This window comes from Chinchilla lanigera, unplaced genomic scaffold (genome assembly GCF_000276665.1).
Source record: "Chinchilla lanigera isolate Chin_1 unplaced genomic scaffold, ChiLan1.0 scaffold00254, whole genome shotgun sequence".
NCBI classification, from domain to species: domain Eukaryota; kingdom Metazoa; phylum Chordata; class Mammalia; order Rodentia; family Chinchillidae; genus Chinchilla; species Chinchilla lanigera.
Window position 1 is genome coordinate 53,579 of NW_004955655.1, and position 19,265 is coordinate 72,843.

The window sequence follows — 19,265 nt, forward strand, 5'->3', positions numbered from 1 at the left end:
AAGAAAGTTAAATCAGGAATGGAAGGTTTCAATTTTCTAACAACCTAACTGTAAATGACTTGCATGTTTTACCTCAATATATGAAAACACGTATTTTTGAAACCAACATAGAAAGGAACTATTTTTAAGGCCCAATTATAATGGTCCACAACAGCATATTTTTCTTTTTTGTTTTTTTGGTGTCGGGAATTGAACTCAGGACCTTGCGCTTAACAGGCAGTTGCTTGTGCCACTAAGCTATATCTCCAGTCCCAACAGCATATTTTTCATGAAAATAAAGTCTCACAACCCGATTTTATCATGTACGTGTAAGTTGAAGCAGAGAACAAAATAATTACACAAACATTTCAAATCAACTTCCCTTTTCACAGTGATATCATTTTGCCTATTCATTTTTAGAAAATTCAAGCTCCTTGACATTGAAAGTAGAATCTCAATAAAATGAAAAGATGGGCACCTAAGGCATCTGAAAAGTTACCCTTACTCTACACTGTCTAAAAATACTGTATTAATAAACTGAGCCTTTAGAAAGATACAACATTGAATCTTTAATACCACTAAGGAAACATCTGGAATATTACAAACATAGTACACTGAAAATTCTCCCAATATCTGAGAATTAATATACCCACACTCCTAGGTGTCCAATGCACTAAATTTGATGTTTTTTTGTTTTTTGGTTTTTGTTTTTCTTCTGGTACAGGGAATCGAACTCATGACCTTATGCTTGCCAGGCAGGCACCATGCCGCTGAGCTAAATCCCCAGCCCTTCCAACGCACTATAAAAGAATATTCAGGTTGGCAAGTGCAAGGTCGTGAGTTCGATTCCTGGTACCGGGGGAAGAAAACAACAACAACAACAAAGAATATTCAGGTACTAAGTATTACAAGAACATGTATCAGAAACTCTTAAAACTCAGCTTGCTTGGACATAAAACATCTAAAATAAAATTCACAAATTTCCTTTTTTATCTCAAGCACCTCCAGTGATTCAACTGAAATCTGTTCACATTTAAGAAAGGGAACTATCACAGGCCTGATCGATAGTTCACATTATCTTCTTTTTTTAAACTTAGCACTTTAAGACCCATTCTAACTCATAAAAGGATCAATTTAAATTTAAATTTAAACATCAGTGCTTATTTCATTTTTTAAAATTAAAAACATAAATAGGCAAAACTTCACTTCCCAGAATACAGTTGATAAATATGCTACAGGGAAACACAAAATCTGAATCAAAGAAAACATTTTCCACAATTCCCTCCTCCTGTCATCTGGGGATGAGTATCTAGTCATGAGCTTGCTTAACACTTCGATGTCAGACTGAACTTTCTTTCACTTCACTCATTCCATCTCAGGTTAGCGGACACAATGATCATTTTGCAAGTGGCCCTCGCGGCCGGCCTTACCAGTGTAGATGCTGGCACTGGAAGCTGGGGTACCAAACTGTGATTCGATGAACTTGGGGATGAAGGTAATGAAAGCAGTTACAATGGCACTCTCGGCTGTGTATGACAAACTCACAAAAAGGAATGTCATGTTGCTTAAGATCCTGACAGCTGCTCTTGGTAGGTCTACAAAATGACAAGAATGACAAATGAATGTTATAAACAATGGATGGGAGACAAAATAAAACTGAATTGCTTCTGAAATGAACTGGAAATAGCCATACACCAATATATGCCACAAAAGAATAAAAACAGAAAAGACCTGATGACGATTAGAAACCACTCGCTGTGTCAAACAGGTTTGGATTTGGTTTGATTTTTAAACGTTCAACCAGAATAAGGAAATAATACATCTAAAAGCATAACCATGCAAAATGTCCTTACAAACAGTAGCCAACCTAGGGCTCCTGTTTCAAAAACCATTTAAAATAAATCCTCTGCATTTTTCAGTGATTAGAACACCTTTTCTGTTGAGTCTATTACATGTGTGAAGTACCTACAAGGCAATCCTCAGCTACATATTCTGTTGAACACGTGATTTTCCAGCCTCATTTATGAAACAGGAATAATCATAGCTACAGAAGCTAAAAGGGATGGGACCATCTAGTCAGAGTGTCCACGGGGTCTTCAGCTGGGCAGCGTAGAGCCACCATCTCCAAAGGAGAGAAGCCAGAGGCGGGCCCGACACCTGCTGGGCTCCTCAAGAGAGAAAGAAAGGTCCTCACCCCTGACTTCAGTATTTATTTCACAGCACTTGCCTCCAATATATGTGTGATTATTTTCACTGCAGCAGTGTATAAAAGAGTAAAAATGGGCAGAGGCAATATAAATGTCCGTCAGCGTGAAGTGTTCAGATACTGTATGGCGTAGCTGTATAATGGAAGGCTGCAGAAGTTAAAAAACAGAAAAGAGCTGCATATATCAGCATAAGACAACTCCAAGAAATGTTTTTAGTACTGAATAAAGCAAGCTGCAAAAACATATATGTGTATGTAATCAGACTTAAGTAAAAATCAAACAAATTTAAACAATGTGTGGTCAAATGTATGCTTCTCAATACACATAATACCAAACTTTTAAAGGCTCATATTCTGTGAACAAAATTAAGATTTGGAAAAAGAAGAATAAAAGGAGCTTCTTTTATACGGACTTTTGTAAATTTTTTTCGCATCTTTATGATATGAAATAATGCACATTTATGTGATCTTTCCACACCTTTGTGGAGAAGGTAAGATACATTATTTTGGCAATAGTCATCTCAGCAAACAGTTATCTCCTCATGCTCTAACAGAATAATGTGATTTCATTAAAATTAACCAGCAAAACCAGGCGTGGTGGTACATGCCTATAATCCCAGCACTCAGGAGTCTAAGGCAGGAGGATCATTGCGAATTTGAGACCAGCCTGGGCTGCAAAGTGAGCTCAAGGCCAGACTGAACTGCATAGTGAGACCCTGTCTCAAAAAGACCAAAAAAAAATATATATATATATGTATATATATATATATATACACACAAAAATAACTAACAACTTTTATTAAAATTATAATTCATAGCCTCCTATCTACCAGAATCAAAAACATGGAAAGTAAAGATTATCTGCCATTATCATTTTAAAATTTAAATTAAATTTAGTGTTCATTATCATAATTCAATTTTTAAAGTTTAAATTAACATTTTTAAACAAATTTAATCTGCACCATGATTTCTTAACATTGATAAACATATGTAATCAAAGCACTCCTTAAAACTGTCCAATTTTTTTTGATAAAATAAACTGTCATATCCAAAATTTTAAAACTGCTCCTGAGTAACCACTTTGAAGATATCAATATGTAATACAGCAACCATTGTTAATTTCCTGTCACCTTGTCTGTAATTCAGTATTGCTTGTATTGTTCTTGTGCCATTTTGTAAATGGATGTCTGTTTGTTAATATGTTTTCATTCTTTTATTTTTAAAATAAAAAATTAAAAATTTTAAAATTGGAAAAGTTAAGATTATTTATCAACATTTAAAGATTCAAACTGTTACATTTGTATATTAAAGGCCAGTGTGTTGAATCTAACTCATCTGAGAGAAATAGAAAATCATTTTAATACACAAAGACAATGTATGTATCACATGAATATTTTAAATGGTATCAGTTATACCACAGTGTTTTTTCTTTTAGATCTAGCTAGTGTTGGTATCATAAAATAGCCTTCTAGTTTCAAAGGTACCTAAAAATGTAGTTGATGGTTCTCTCTTTCATTTAAAAAATAAAAGTATGCTACTGTTAATAAGAATTTACTGAAGTCCAAACTTTCAAAACCTCTACATGAGCTTTGTTCTTCCTTCTGCCTGTGTATCCCCTTCACTAACTGGGACAGCAGGAGCCGAGGGCCAGAGGACCCAAGGCTGCACATGTAACCAGCGGAGCGAGGGGTTATATGGAAGACAGGGGCATAAGCTAAAAAGCACAGAATCAAGGAGTCCACTTTGTAACTGCTACAGAAGGGAGCGGCAATACTGAAAGAGGGACAGTTAGATACCAGGTTGGACCTGGAAGTATTGGTCTGAACCAGTTAGGTAGAGAGACAGACTGGATAATGATAGATGGGTAGAATGGCTTGACAGGTGATAAGGTAAGACTGATACCTAGGACAGATGGGCACGTGATGTAGATGTGGTGGGGGTGGGGCATTATTTCCTGGTTCTGTTTGCTAGCGGGGCTTAGAAGTAAAGACACTTTGGTAGAAATGAGCTCCCCTAGCACCCAGTTCTTGGTTTCTAAAAGCCATTTCCCACTAAAAGAAACCAGAAAAACGTCTAACTTCAGAGCTGGGGCAGACCACATCCAAGAGGAGCTTGGAAAACCTTGTTGAACGGGAAAGTAAAGAAATGCTCACAGAAAGGCATCTTGAAGGATTCCCAAAGGACGATCTGGGGCAATCTGAGCTCAACGGCTACAAAAACTGGCAAGTGAAACCCTAACAGGAACAAGGTACAGTTGATCCTCATTATTTGTAAATTTCCCATTTGAGAATTCATCTACTTGGTAAAACTTATTTGTAACCAAAATGAAAGCTCGAACAGCCCTGCAGCCATGCTCAGAGCAGCGAAGGTTTCAATCATCCGACTCGTCCACTCCCCGCTGAGGCAGAACCAGGTGATGCCGTGTCTTCTCGCTTCCGCTCCCATATGGTGAGGCCCCTTTCACAACACACTGTCACCTTCTCCTCGTTGTTGCTTTGGGCTGGTGGCTCTGCTTTCTTAAATGGCCCCCAAGTTAGCGCTGCAGCACTGTCTGGAGTCCCTGAGCACAGGTGGCTGATGAACTTACAGAGAAACTACACATTACAGGAGCTTCCTTCAGGAAGGCATTACAGAACTGTTGGTGGTGATCACAGTGCTAATGAATCAACAATATATACACAGAAACGTGGGCCGGTGGGCTGACGATTACCTTATAACAGGAATACACCCCCCACCTCCCCTAGAGTGAAGCGCCAGTATCCACTAATTCCGTGCTCAAGGTGACGCTATAGAATATAAGTGCCAGGAAGAATAATAAGAACTGACTGCATTTACACCGCCTTAAAGTATCTCCCCACACAGAACTCATAAGTACTGATCGATTTATATTTACATAACACATACTACCTTCAGCACACAGCATTCCAGCAAATGCAACCTTCCCCAGTGCTCAAAGTTCATATAACCGATTGTAGGACACCCGCCTCTGTTATGATGTACTTTTGAACGGCAGGCCTGCAAAAGTTCATAAAGCAGGAGATGACATCAATCCCAAGCTGAGGAACATTCTACAAAGTCAATTGGTAAAGATCAAGGTCATGAAGGACAAAGAAAGAAGAGGAACTGATCCAGCTCGAAGGAAACTAAGACACAAAAACTAAAGCTCTGGACCCTAGATTGGATCTGAGACATAAAGAGCATTACTGAGGTAACTGGCAAAATTGAACACCGCCTACAGTTTACATGGTAGCACTGGCTTAGTGTTAACTGTCCACTTTAATAGGTGCCCCGCAGTCCTGTGAAGGAGGGTCCTCGAACTCAGGAAGCGTCCACTGAAGTCTTAGGAGCAACATGCCTGAGACTTCCCAGAAATGTTAATGGTTGAAAAATCATTACAGAATAAAGGGTAACTGGCTTTCTGTGTGATATTCTGCAACATTTCTGTAAATTCAAAATGACTCCAAAACAATAAACTTCAAAAATGATTAAGCTGGCAAAGAAGTTACTAAATCCACAGATTTGCAACAAAACACCTGCTTTTTATGCTGAAGAATATATGTGAGATCGGTTCGTTGGTGTCATAACTGTGTCTTTATACAATCAAAGTGATTTAAAAGCATGGTGAAGGAGAGATGATGAAATAACGATAGTGATTTTCATTTTTGATCATTTAATGCTAAGAAATCTTATAAATTCAATGATAAGGGCAAACTGACACTAAAACCAGGAAATGCCTTAACTGGTAGTAAAGCAGGAGTAAAATTCAATACAAAGCACCACAGTCCCAGAGGATATAATATAAAGTGGGCTATACGTGGAAATCAGTTTAAAAAGAAATGTTATACCAGTGGCAGATCTTCTGCTCCCTGCGCACGACAGAAGTCACAGAGCAAGGCAGCCTCACCATCCCGCGCAGCTAGGCCAGGTGCTAAACCGCACCCTAATCTCAACAGGGCCATGCTGAGATAAATTCGATGCTGTCCTTTCCAATAACCCTGCAAGCCTTTGGTCCAAGTTTCAGAAAATCTGCACTGCAGGGAGTGAGTGATTTGTAGGAAGCTGGTAAGAGACAGTGTTCACGAGAAACTGGCTCAGTCTCGGTGAGAAAGAGACCGAAATGCATTGTTCTCCAAAGCCTAAGAGGTCACAGCACCATAGAAGGCGGCAGACAGTGAGCAAACATTCTCAGGCACATGTGAACGTTTCATGTTCACTCATAAAATAAGTCTACAACGTAAGATGGAAGCAAAGCCTTCCATGAGCCTGGATTCCAGCAACCCTGAGATGCAATCTTTCCAAGCGGGCAGAGGAAGGAACTTAACAGGAAGTAATGCAGCTTAGGAGAAAAGGTGTCCCAGTGCAGGCGATGCAGAAAGACCCCTCTCCTGGGGCTCCTTATGCAGAAGATGTGATCTGATATCCCCAAATGAGCGGACTGGGCCCTGCACTGGGGAAGCTGGAATCAATCGTGCGACCTGCAGGCAGCCGGCTGCCTTGGAGCCTGGGGCCCCCACAGTCAGCGGACTGGCCACACTTGTACTGCGTTTCCCTTGAGAAATGCAAAGGAAAAACTGGAGGGTAAGAAGCAGGGCTGGGTGAGAGGCAAAAGCAAGGCAAAGGAACGGACCGCAGCCTTCCCACATAGCTGGTCCCACAGCAGCTGGGGCCTCGACCGCAGCAGGCACGTTCCTATCTACTAGGGCTTCTGTTTGCCCCTGGAGCCTCGTCCTAAAACCCCCATATTGCCCACGGCTTGAATTTGCTCCTGCCCTTTGCAACGGAAAGCTGCTATACAGCATCATGCCTTTCTAACGATCATGCCTTTCTAACTATTGTGGTAGGCTGTTTGGGCGAACTTTATTTTCAGTGATACATTTGAAAGACCTGTCAGCAGCGGGCCCGACCATGTGTAAGAGCAGAAGGCCCGCCTTGCATGCCAGACCCTGCAGGATGGGTCTCCCGCTGGCCCTCCCGCCTGAAATCCTGTGGCTGCCCAAGCACAAGCTCCACCCACGGCTCTGCTCGTTCTCATACCTGTGCTGCTTGCAGAGCTCCCCACCAATCTCCCTGGCAAAGGTCAAACGGGTCCTCTGAGCCTGGGTTAGCGTCCCTGCTGTAGGCAGCTGCCCGGAGCCCTCAGAAGCCCTTGTCCCAGACATCAATCCTGTGCGGCTGCAGGTGTTCACCTGTCTGTCGCCTTCAGAGACAAAAAAAGCAGAATCTCGGGACATCCATGTCTTCAGCTCCTAGAAAACACCTAGCCCATGGTAGGCACCCGAAAATTACACCTGGGCTGTATTTATTCACTAACATTATTACCTCACAACAACAATTTGTACTAAAACAATATCTCTGTATACTTGTGAGAAAATGAAGTTCATTCTCCAGATGTAGGATTTCCTCCTGGGGAGCAGGTTAGGGTTAGGAGAGCGTGAGTCACCCGAGGAAGGTTGGGCCACAGTGCGGGGCCCACGGAAAGCACTGGAGAATGTGAATGATGGAAGGCACGATGCGTTTTGAAGTACGGCTTTTTAAGCTAAGAATCCTCAATGAGTCTAAGTAAACTAAAAAGTTCACTGAAAGGAAAATTAAAACTGGGCACCATGGCACAAGCCTGCAATCTCAGCACTCTGGGAGACTGAGGCAGGAAGAGTCCAGCGTCCCAACTTGGGCAACTTAGTGAGTTAGCAAGACTCTGTCTGGAAAAAAAATATAGAAAAGAGCTGAGGATGTAGCTCAGTGCAAAGGACCTGGGTTCAACGCTCAGTACTATAAAGAAAAAAATGCTAATAGCGGAGCAACAGAATACTCATTTATACAATATTTCATTTTTCCAGCACATCTGGGAAAGCAGTTTTGTATGCTTGAACTTTTAGTAACTGAGTGATCGCCTCTTTAAGCTTTAAGAGTGTCTGATGTAGTCATTGGTATTAGTAGATCAGTTTTTTTTTTTCAGGATTCAAACTCATTACTATGAATACTAATATCCATGTGCTAGGTAATGTTAGCACTTTTTTTTTTTTTTTTTTTTGAGACAGGGTCTCGCTATGCAGTTCAGGCTGGGCTTGAGCTCACTTTGTAGCCCAGGCTGGTCTCGAACTTGCAACACTCCTCCTGCCTCAGCCTCCCGAGTGCTGGGATTACAAACATGCGTCACCATGCCTGGCTTTTTAGCACTTTTTTATTCTTCTTAATTTTTTATTTCTTTCTTCTGGTGGCAAGAAAACTTTCTTCCTGTGATCTGTTGTGTTTGTTGTTACCCACTGAAGTCCTCATCAATTTTTCTCTGTTAGGTTCTTCTAAAAGTAAAAATAAGCTACAAAATTTGTTCTTCTGAATTCTTTTCTTTTTACTTAAATGGGAGGTATAATGAGGGGTGTGTATTTTACTATTATGAAGCAGTCGAGTACACTTTATTAGTGGAAACTCACATTTCTACTCAAGAATAAATAATAAACATCGAATACCAAACTAACACACTAACCTCTCTTAGTATTTTCATGATTTTTTGTCATAACATTTTCGGACATATTATGTCCTCTTATGGGAGGGAAACAAAATGAAACACTGATCTTAACTTGATCTTAAATTCATTGAGCTTAAACTCAGCAGCCCACACAATTTATTTTTATGTTTAAATTCAAGTAAAAAATGTACCTTTCCAAAACAGTAATTTATTGAGCTGAAGTTCACATAAAATGAAGTATTTCAAAGTGAGCCATCCAGTGATGTTCAGTACAGTTGAAATGTCATATCACTGCCATGTTTACCTGCGTTCAAAATATAAATGCCTTGTTTAACTATAAAAATTTGGGGTGTTTATTTTTTGATGGACTGGAACTCACTTTCATTTCACCCTTTTTATTTTTACATACTTGCTAAATTTTCTACCATGAGCACACATTACTGTTATGATCTTAGACACTGCACTTTTGAAAGGCTACAGAGGGCTGGGGATTTAGCTCAGCGGCACAACGCCTGCCTGGCAAGCACGAGGTTGTGAGTTCTATTCCTGATACCGAAAAAATAAAATAAAATAAAATAAAAATAAAAGGCTGCAGAAAGAGGCCATTGCCCAGTCTTCCTTGCACCAGCAGTTAACTTAAAAACCCTTCCTCCTCTCCTGGCACCATCCTTAGCAGGAGCATAGCTCCATTTTAAGACTTCACACGTTACATTGTATCTCTTTCCCCTTCCTTTCTCGCTCTGAGGGCAAGGTCTGTAACTTTTCACGTATGCATCCTGAATCTGCTTAGCCTTGCTGTAGCTGCTCAATAAAAAGTATTTTAGCAAGAGAGTATTAAAAGAGAAAGAGAAATTTTCTTAACATAGATGTTACCAGTCATCTATCCTAACACTTAAGGTGGTATTTGGGAACCGAATCTAACCTTTGATGATTCTAGTTTCTCTTGAACTTGCGGGAAGGGTGGACGGAGCGAGCATATCGAGTTCGCTTAAATAGACTAAAATCAAACAGAACACAGAATTCACACTGGATGCGAAGAGCAAGAGCAAAACAACAGAAAGAGCTAGAGTGGAGGTTACGTAAGAGGGTGGAATTTCTATCGAGAAGTTATAAAACAATGGGATCCCTCCGAAACACACGGTGCTCTGCAAAGGCTCGGAGAGGCTCTCCAAAGGCAAGGAGGGAGAAGGCGGAGAGCAGAGACGGCAGGGGAAAGCCTGATGACCCGGGTCGGATGGGGCCAGCGCGCAGCGACTCCGGCAACAACGCGTTGGGTCTATATTAAGGTTTTAAAGATCTTCCCGTAGCTTAGAATGTTGGGACCTCTTAAAAGGCTCACTGGTCAGAACGAGGCAGCTCCTCCGGCGCTCATCAGCGCTTGGAGCTAGCGAAGGTCTTGGCTGAGGGGTGCACACGCGCCACACGCAAACCCACCGAGCAAAACACCAAGCTGAGCGTGCGCCAAGCCCGTCGCCCCGGCCAGGCGCAGACAGCCGGAGAACACACTGGAGCCCGCAGAGCACACTGGAGCCCGGAGAGCACACTGGAGCCCGGAGAGCACACTGGAGCCCGGAGAGCACACTGGAGCCCGGAGCCCGCCACGCGGCTCCTACCAGCCACACGCGAGCTGCTTCTGAGGACAGCGACAAGGGGGCTCCGGCCTCGCTCGCCCCGTGCGCAGGGCTCCGCGAGTGTCCCGAGCAGCTTGGCGGGCCCCTCCTCTTGGAAACACAGGGAACAGAAGGTTCTATCCGTGGCGTCGCCCTCTTCTGTCACGTCTCCTTGTCTGAGTGCAGGGTACTGAAACTGCAAGGGTACAAACTACAGAGCAGCTTCTCATGACAGCTCCCCGCGGAAGTCCTTGATTCTCGTCTTTTATAGGTACTTGATTCTCCCTTCCTTGCTAATCTTCCAGCTCCTATTGTTTGCTTGCTTTGGAGCCCTGGGATGCGTCAAAAGCTGGTGGCGGCACTGTCATCGTGCACGACCTCAGTCACTTCCACTCGTGGGCACAGAGCAGCTACAGTTTCCCTGGCCCCTACCCAGGAGCATCAAACTACGCGCAGCTGGGCCTTTGCGTCAAAGCGGAGCCGATGTTTCCCGTCATAGTCAACCTGGCCGATGCAGGGCCCACAAGCCCTACTTCCTGCTCATTTCTTTGAAACTAACGACGGCGTGCATTCCCCAAATCACAAGGAAAGTACCCCAAGCCTTCCCCCCCTGCAGAGCACCCTGGCAAACAGCACTGCCTGCCTGTCTGGAAAAGAGCAGAAGTAACTACATGGTGCCGGTACCTCACAGGCACCTCCAGGCTCAGCGAGGCGAGCTCCAGAGCCGCTAACTGACAGAGACGTGGTCGGAAACGTGGGGCCAAGATGCGCCATTAGCAGCTACGCCGCAGAACCACTGCGAGTTTCGGTTTCCTTCGTTGGATACTACTCCAGGAAGCAACTCCACAGTTACTTTGCGCTGTTTAAATAAAGCTTTATTTGACAGGAATCCTTTACCAGGCCTGTTCGCATTTTGCCTTTTAGCTCAAAAGCAATACGTCCAAAGCTAAGGGTCCGGCACCACAAGAAAACACACACACACACTATAAAATATAAAAGTAAAACACAAATGAAGCAAAGAATTGGAAATTCCGTGACACAATGCCTCCCTGGCAAGTGCCAGGTCATGAGTTCGATTCCCGGTACCACAAAAAAAAAAAAAAAAAAAGAAAAAGAAAGAAAAAGAAAAGATTTGGAAATAGAGAAAATATAAACAAAGCAGAAAATGAAAAGCCGGGAAAGGAACGAAAGCTGTCCGTAAGACTTCCTGAGCTTCAGATCTGATGAGTTTCCTGACTAGTACAAAAACTCTTCAATCATCCTTGCAGACGCAGAAGCTTTCTAAGTCTTCACAGAAAACACTTTTTCCCGCGTTCTAGGGCACGGGTTCTTACAGCACAGCCCGGATCCACAGCTCGGGCACTGCCCGGGAACTTGATAAAATCCTAGTGCCCAGGCCCTGGCCCCAGCCCTGGCCCAGGCCCCCTGAATCAGACACAGTGGGCAGGCCCAGCACTCCAGGCCGTAGGGAGCTTTCCCTGCGATGCTGACGCAGGCTACGCTCCAGCACCAATCGTCTAACGAGATGGAGTTTTCCACCAAGGGCAGCGATGCTCTGGCAGAAATTCTGCTTGAATTGTTGAATTCAAGCAACAGTCTCAAGCTCAAAACCAAAACGCAGCGTGGCAAAGGCAGTGTGCAGAGGGCCCCGGGAACGTGGCCCAGCGTGGAGTTTCAGGTGACCCCACTTTCCTGAGTCAAACTGGGGCCGAATGGACTGCGTGTTACACGCTCTTTGAAACGCCCGGCAAAGGGCCCTGGGCACCGTGCTGCCTATTCTTGGGAAACTCAAATTCTGAATTTTTCTTTCTGCCTCTGCTGACCTGCTCCTGACCCCTTACGTTGAAACCCTGAAGCCATCTTTGATAATCCCTTCCCTCCTATTCCTTTGTCAGTTGTCACATTCCATAGACATGATCTCTTTCCTCCTCTCATTGAATAACTCACTCATTAAATATTTGTTCAGTGGAATAAACTCAGCAGGGAATGCGACAGACAGAAAACATCCTAGCCTTTGGGGAACTCACTTTCTGTGGGGAGACAATGAAGAAAAGAGATTTGTAAAATGCAGTCAGACCTGAGGGTGGTACTGCACACCTCTGATCCCAGCACCCTGGGAGGCTGAGACGGGAGGATCACAAGTTGAAACTCAGCTCGGGAAAGTTAGCAGCTTAGCAAGACCTTGTCCCAAAGTGAAAAATAAAATAAAATCTTACTTTTTTCTCATCATTACTTCCTACAGAATGTAGTGTAACAACTATTTACACAGCATTTACATTGTATGATGTATGATCAGTAATCTAAAGAGGACTGAAAGTATACACGACAATGTGCATAGGTTATGCGTAAGTGTGATGACATTTTATACAAGGGATCTAAGCATCCTTCTTTGGTACCTGAGGTGAATGTCCAGGATCCAATCCTTTACAGACACCAAAGGACAAATGTACATCATAGGTTAGTGATAAGTGCTGAGAAGAAAAACAAAGGAGAGGCGAGGTAAGAAGTACTGGAGGGGAGGCTGAAGAATTTTAAATAGTGACTCAGGAAGGTCTCCCTGCAAAGGTGCCATTTGGATGAAGCTCAAGGGCCATGCAGAGAGCATTCCCAGCACATGAATGGCAAGTGCAAAGGTCCTGAGGTGAGTACACGTCTGGCACATTTGAGGACCAGCATGAAACCAACGTGGTTGAAGCAGCATGAACAAATGAGACTGAAAGAATGACATGGGTCCAAGAGGTGAGCAGGGGTCAGAGCGTGTGCATGCTAAGGTGGACACTGCTGTGATGGACGGGAGACCAGGAAAGCTGGGTGCGGAAGAGTGGCGCTGAACAGGACCCTCTGGCTGCTGAGCGGAAGGCAGGCTGAAGGGGCTGAGTGCAGGAGGCGGGAGTAACGGGCTGTCGCCCTCTCCCTCTCTTCTGGCCGAGTGGCATGTGGGCGGCCCTTCCGTCCCTCCTTTCCCCGCCTCTCCCCCGGGGGCACTGCCTGGCCGCTCAAACCCCCCACCCGGGCGGGGAGGGCGGGGAGAGCTCGGAGAGGGGCTAGGCGGCCTGCACTCCACAACACGCCCCAGGCTCCGCACCCAGCCTCGCCTCATCCAGTGTCAGCGCCCCGCACACGACAGACCTACGGGCACCTCCAAGTACGTCCGCACGGCCACCGCGGCCCCTGCGCCCCCTCCCCGGAGCTCTTCTGAGGCTGCTCTCGGATCCCACTGCTCTGAGGGACCCTCCCCACCCGCCGGCGGAGGCCCCCGCCTGCCTTCGTCCTCCACGCCCAGCAGCACGTCCTGTTCTCCGGCTCCTCAATTACTTCCCCCCGTGGTGTCCTGCCTCCCTGCCTCCCGGGACCCTAACCTCTCTGGGGACGAACTGGGGCTCACTTACTGCATAACTACCCCGCACGGAGAATGGAACCTTCCAGAAGAGTGAGTCCACTCCGAACTTAGGGATGTCAACACTATCCTCTAACGAACAAAAACCTGTGTCTTGCAATTATTTCCATGAAATCGGTTCATCACCTCAGAGTAACCGCTGCTAGGATTATAAATACATCGCCTCGAGCACAGGCAAAAGTCTAGCAGAGAAAGGAACTGTCATCTTATGTGCAAAAGTAATAATGCTGAGCAATGAAGCTTCAAAGATCAAAAGCGGCCACCAAAGAAATCTTCTTTAAGGTGAACTGCCACCAAAAGTTTTCTGTCTAGAAAGATGCCCCATTAAATTTGGAAGGCTTTACAAGGTCGGACCTCAAACCACAGGAAAACTGATCCACTTAAATATTTTAAGTGTTTATTTTTACTGGTAAAAATTTGATGGAATCAATGTTAATCTCTTTATGTAAAGTAATGCAGACACCCTGAGAATTTGACTTTTCCCGTTGTGGTGTTTTAATTCAGCCTTCTACCTGCATAATTTATAATAAGAATGGAAAACACTGAGTCAGATGTTCTCAGTGTCCATCGTTAAAGTGTGGAGCAGAAAGTGCAAAGCACTGTGTACTTCCTTCTCACTTCCTCAGCAAGAAAACTTCCCAAAAGGGCACCATTCTTGCTGGGAACCACAACACACACCCGTCGTGCCAGCTACACAAGAAGCTGATGCAGGAAGATTGCCTGAGCCAGTTTGGAGCCAGCCTAGGCGACATAAAGAGACTCCATGTCAGACAAAGCAAACAAAAAGCACCATTCTGGATGGCCTAGATCATTTTCTTTTCAGAGAAGTATTACTCACTATCTTCCCATCTCCTCTTCAAAGGGGTTAATCTTGGCTCGCGCATAAAATAAAAACCAAAAGAAATCCTGCTCCCGTAAACACAAGGGAAAAGAGGGCCTGGTACTCAAATTCAGCCTTAATTCAAAATGAAATCTCAGCAAGTATTCTCAGTCCTTAATGTAAGACTTTAATCATGAATCTCAGCTTTGTAATTCAAATTACATCAACAGTGAATACGCCCTAGAGATTTCATTTGTCTTTCTGAAAATGAGGTTAAATATAAGATTGTCATTTCCTACAGGTAATATGTGTTAAAGGCTCCTAACAAAATCAGTGTGTACAAGATAAATATGAATTAAGTTTAACATTCTAATTAAACATAATTCTAATATCATCAGTACGTTTGACTCATTTTTAGCAAAAGATTTTCAGAATAACCTCATTAAAACAGTAGTTCTTTCCAATGCGATAAAATGACTCTTGAAGTTCCATTCTAGAACCAATTAGAGAATCCAGTAATAAAACGAATCTGCTCTATGTCCCAACCAGGAGGGTGAGCCTCGGAGGTGGAACTAGTCACAGGACAAAAAGGTGAAAAGGAAGAATTTACCAAAACCACTAAGAAGAGAATCAGAACAGAGGCTGATCTTATAAACCAACTAACCATCCCTGGATGAATAAGACTCCTTGGATTCTTTCCTTTAAAAGAAAACATCCAGGAGCATCTAATTCAGTGTAGGAAAGACAAAGAACAACCACCCCTAGTAGTACAAGGAGCTAGTTAATAATAATGTACGGGTTACTTCTCCAAAACTCATTCTGAAATTCTGTGGTGGCTTCTTATCACTTCTGAACCTGCCCGCCTAAACGTGGATCCCCTGGCAACGGGGCCTGAGACAAGGATTCAAGGCCAGGTGATTCTTGGAGGTTCAGGCCACACAGGAAGTCAGGGCGGGCACAGACTGGAGTGTGTCCTCTCAATCGTCCACTGAGAACAGGGCACCTACCGGGCATTGGGCTAAGACGTCTTTTCTTCACTGCAACTGTGATCACATTGGCATGTACACACTGGTGGCATTGGAGATCAGTCTTCTCCCCTCTTTTACATACATTTCACATTTGGACGATCTATTAAGCTATAAATATACAATTTTACCTTACCTATGCCTTTATTTCTCCTTGAGTCTACTTCATATTCTCGATAAATTAAGATACTAAGTGTATTTGTATGTTTTAAATTCTTAACATCAACTTTGCATCAATTAAATTGCAAAACAAAAGAGAACAAGCATGACCCAAAAAACGAACAAACAAACAATTTGCACGTCTGAGAGCTGCCGCAATGGGCCAGGACATATGCGGGAAAGGCGATGGACGGTCCAGACGTGCTCGGTCCACACTATCACGCACGGAATCCTTTGTAATTAGAGCACAAGAAGTCATTCGGGCAGCTCTAAAACTCCTCACTGTCATGAAGTAAGGCTGAGGGACAGCACCAAAGCTCGAACTTAACTGGCAAGAAGCATTTTGGATGAAATGTTTTCAACGAACACAGTCTTTAAAAATGGTCCAAGGCAACCATTACCACTCCTGCCTTTGCACGGACAGATCTGTAATAGTAACTATAGCGGAGGAGACAATGGTAACGTGTCTGGGTAAATCTTATCAATCTTGACTAATGTAATTACCTAACAAACATTATGCTTTATAACTTATACAAAAAAAATTCAGAGAATACAAAAAATAAGCCTGAAATTAATGGGAGGGTGGCACTGGATCGCCTTATCTTCATTCAACAGAGAGACTGAACGCTGAGCAAAGAGTGCCTGGCTAAGGTCAATTCGAATTGCACAGGTATTAGACTGCCTAATCTAGCTGTAATAAACTTGTTATTCTTAAGAAAAATAAAATTGAAAAATAGACCAGTCCCTCACTGAAACTATCCCGATGCTTTTAAGACGGGTTTGGAGGCCTGGCCATCTTTCATCAAGGATGGCCATAAACAAGCACCTGTGGGAAACACTTACATTGGGATCAAGCCACACGCCCAAAGCCACTGAACCTCAAAACAAACCTATGTGTTATGCAATGCACTTAGTATTTTAAACAGCTCTAATTACACCAGTGACTGACATATGTAAATATTTATCTCTTTGATATTGTAAATCAGTGCTTCTCAAATGGTCTGTGAGAGAAAAGGCCTTTATTTTTCTTATTTCTGGTCTGTCACCTACTGATACATTTGCAAAATACATTCATGACAAAGTAGTGGAAAATTATTTTTAACAAAACGTGCAAAATGAGCCCAACTTTTTTATTATCATTAGATACAACAGACGTAAAATTACCATGGCAAATTTTTTAAGAAGTTTTTGGAGAACGCACTCTCAGTTTCGTACTGTACTCATTCGGGCCACGGGCCCAGAAGAGACACAGGTACGCAGCACTCATGTCAGACCATACTTTGAGGAGCACCAACCCTAAGCAACATGCACAGTCATTCAAGACATATACTGTAGGGGCTGGGGATTTAGCTCAGCGGCAAAAGCGCCTGCCTGGCAAGCGCAAGGTCATGAGTTCGATTCCCGGTACCGGAGAAAAACCAACAAAAAAGACATATACTGTACCTCTGACATTCTTTCCAAATCCCATTGAAGAAACTTTTTTGTCCACCTGTTCACTGTTGCTTGACTTCTCCTTCATGACGTCATCATCACTCACAGCATCAACAGAGAATTTTTTCTTTTTCTTTTTCTTGTGTCGAGGTGGAAGCTTTTTTGGAAAAGTAAACATTGGGAATATCACAAGAAACATTGCAATGGCACAAAGGAGGAATCCACTCCACCTAAAAAATTGGGAAATGTGAATAGCATTTATGGCTTTTGTTTGGTGAATGAGAACATATAAACAAAGTTGAATTTTTGTGGAGATAAAATTCTCCAGATAAAACTCTTACCTTTATCAGCTTAATGCAGTAAAAAGTTGGATAAACTGAGAAAATAAAGAGACTTTCCCTTTCTGTGATCTAAAAATCTACCCAATAATTGTGCTGGCTTTATAATGAATACTATAGTCAAAACCCAGATTAGAATTTCACTCAAGTATTTTTAAGCAGGTATGTATCATTTATGCCAACATTGTTAGCCTTGCTACAGTGTGACTTTACAATAAATTTAATAGAAAATAATATAAATTCAATAGCGTGCTTTGTAGACCAATATAGATACTTTTTTTCATAGAAGAAAAGCCTTAATATCCTGTTCAAATGTATTTTTTTCTGTTCATTTGTAAGTTTTGGTGCCAGGGATTAAATACACAGCTCTGCACTGCTGGGCACCTGCTCGGGCACTGAGCTGCAGCAAAAGCCCCATGTCAATGCATTTTAAATCACCAGCTGACCCTCACAGTACGTAAGCTAGCATGAGGTACCGAGACAGTCTTGATCCTTGCCCTCAAGAACTTAAAACCTGGATGTACGCCAACCAAAAATATAAGAAACAATCTCCAAGAAGTACAAGAACATATATAACTAAGAGTTAGCACAAAGAGTACAGGTTACAAGCGCATGAAACTTCAGAGAAGGTCACTGAGCGTGAGTCAGAAAGCGACCTCAGAGCTGCAGAACTTGACCCGTGAGACACTCAGGAGCCTGTGTTTAAATTCATCTGAGGTTGCCATGTTACAGAGAGCTCATGGTGGAAAGAGAGTAGAAACCAAATCTTAGTCTGATATTAGAGCCATGATTTCCACCCAGGGGCTTCTTGCCTACACAATTTTCCATACAGCAATTTCTCAGGCCCTTCCAGCATCTTCTAGGCAAGCAGAGCGCCCTGGTCCTGCCTAACAAGGTTGCCACTTCTAACTAGGATTCCCGAACTTCAGACTCTGCTCTGGAACTTCAGCATTCCAAAGGATTTTGCTCTGTGCATCAACCTATTTCTGTTAGTTGGAACCAAATGCAAGCAGTAGTCTAAGCATTAATAATTAATTCAATTTAGTAAGAGTACAGACCAACTGCTAAGTGGAAATTCAGTTTTTGGAGAATTTTTATTGGTGCGTGTTTGGGATACACAACAAATACCTTCATCATAGGGAGTTGGTACATAAACATCACATCTTCGTCCTTTTTATTTGACCTTCCCTTCCCCTCCCCATCCCCTCCTACGTCCCCTTCCCATCTGCAAAAGATCTAGCTCCCTGATTCCTCCATCTACCTTTTACTTTGCTCTTTAAATTAGAGCCGCGATTTGTGTTTCTCATATAAGAGAAGACATGAGATATTTGACCTCCCTCCCTGATTTGTTTCGCTTAGTGTTACGGTCTCAAGGTGCACCCATTAATTCAATTAACTCAGTCCAGTGAGAATATATACCAATTGTTACGCGAAAGCTCAGTTTTTAAAAAACTTCTCTATAAAAGTATCACTGTCAGCTGACAAGGGTCTCAGTCTAGCTGACAGAATGAGTCCTAGAACTAGTCACCAGTAATCCAACGTGTTACCTTCGAAGATACAGGGATATCAAATAACAATTTTAAGACACATCAGAGAAAAAGGCTTTCTCTTTAGAAGACTGCTCAGGACAGACTTCTAGTCATCCCTATTATTTACAGTGTTTATCACCAACACAGTTCCGGCACAGATCGGGTATTTAAGCAATTTGCCAAATAAATAAATTGAAAGAGAAAGATTCTTAAGGAACAAAAGGGTCACCGATCTGTCTGCAGGGAACAGGCATATGATGATGTCCAGCTTTTTTAGTTTTTGGTTTTTTTGTTTTTTGTTTTTT

At 43.0% G+C, this 19,265-nt stretch overlaps 1 protein-coding gene across 1 annotated transcript; it reads right to left on the reverse strand.

Moving 5' to 3' along the window:
• Window positions 1–1,409: 1,409 nt before the first annotated feature.
• Window positions 1,410–17,332, reverse strand: LOC102013037 (solute carrier organic anion transporter family member 5A1-like; the record flags this gene model as incomplete). Its single annotated transcript, XM_013510175.1, is given in 2 exon segments — window positions 1,410–1,574; window positions 17,106–17,332. Coding segments are annotated over 2 exon segments (352 nt in total), but the record flags the coding sequence as incomplete, so codon positions are not given.
• Between the last annotated feature and the right edge of the window lie 1,933 nt (window positions 17,333–19,265).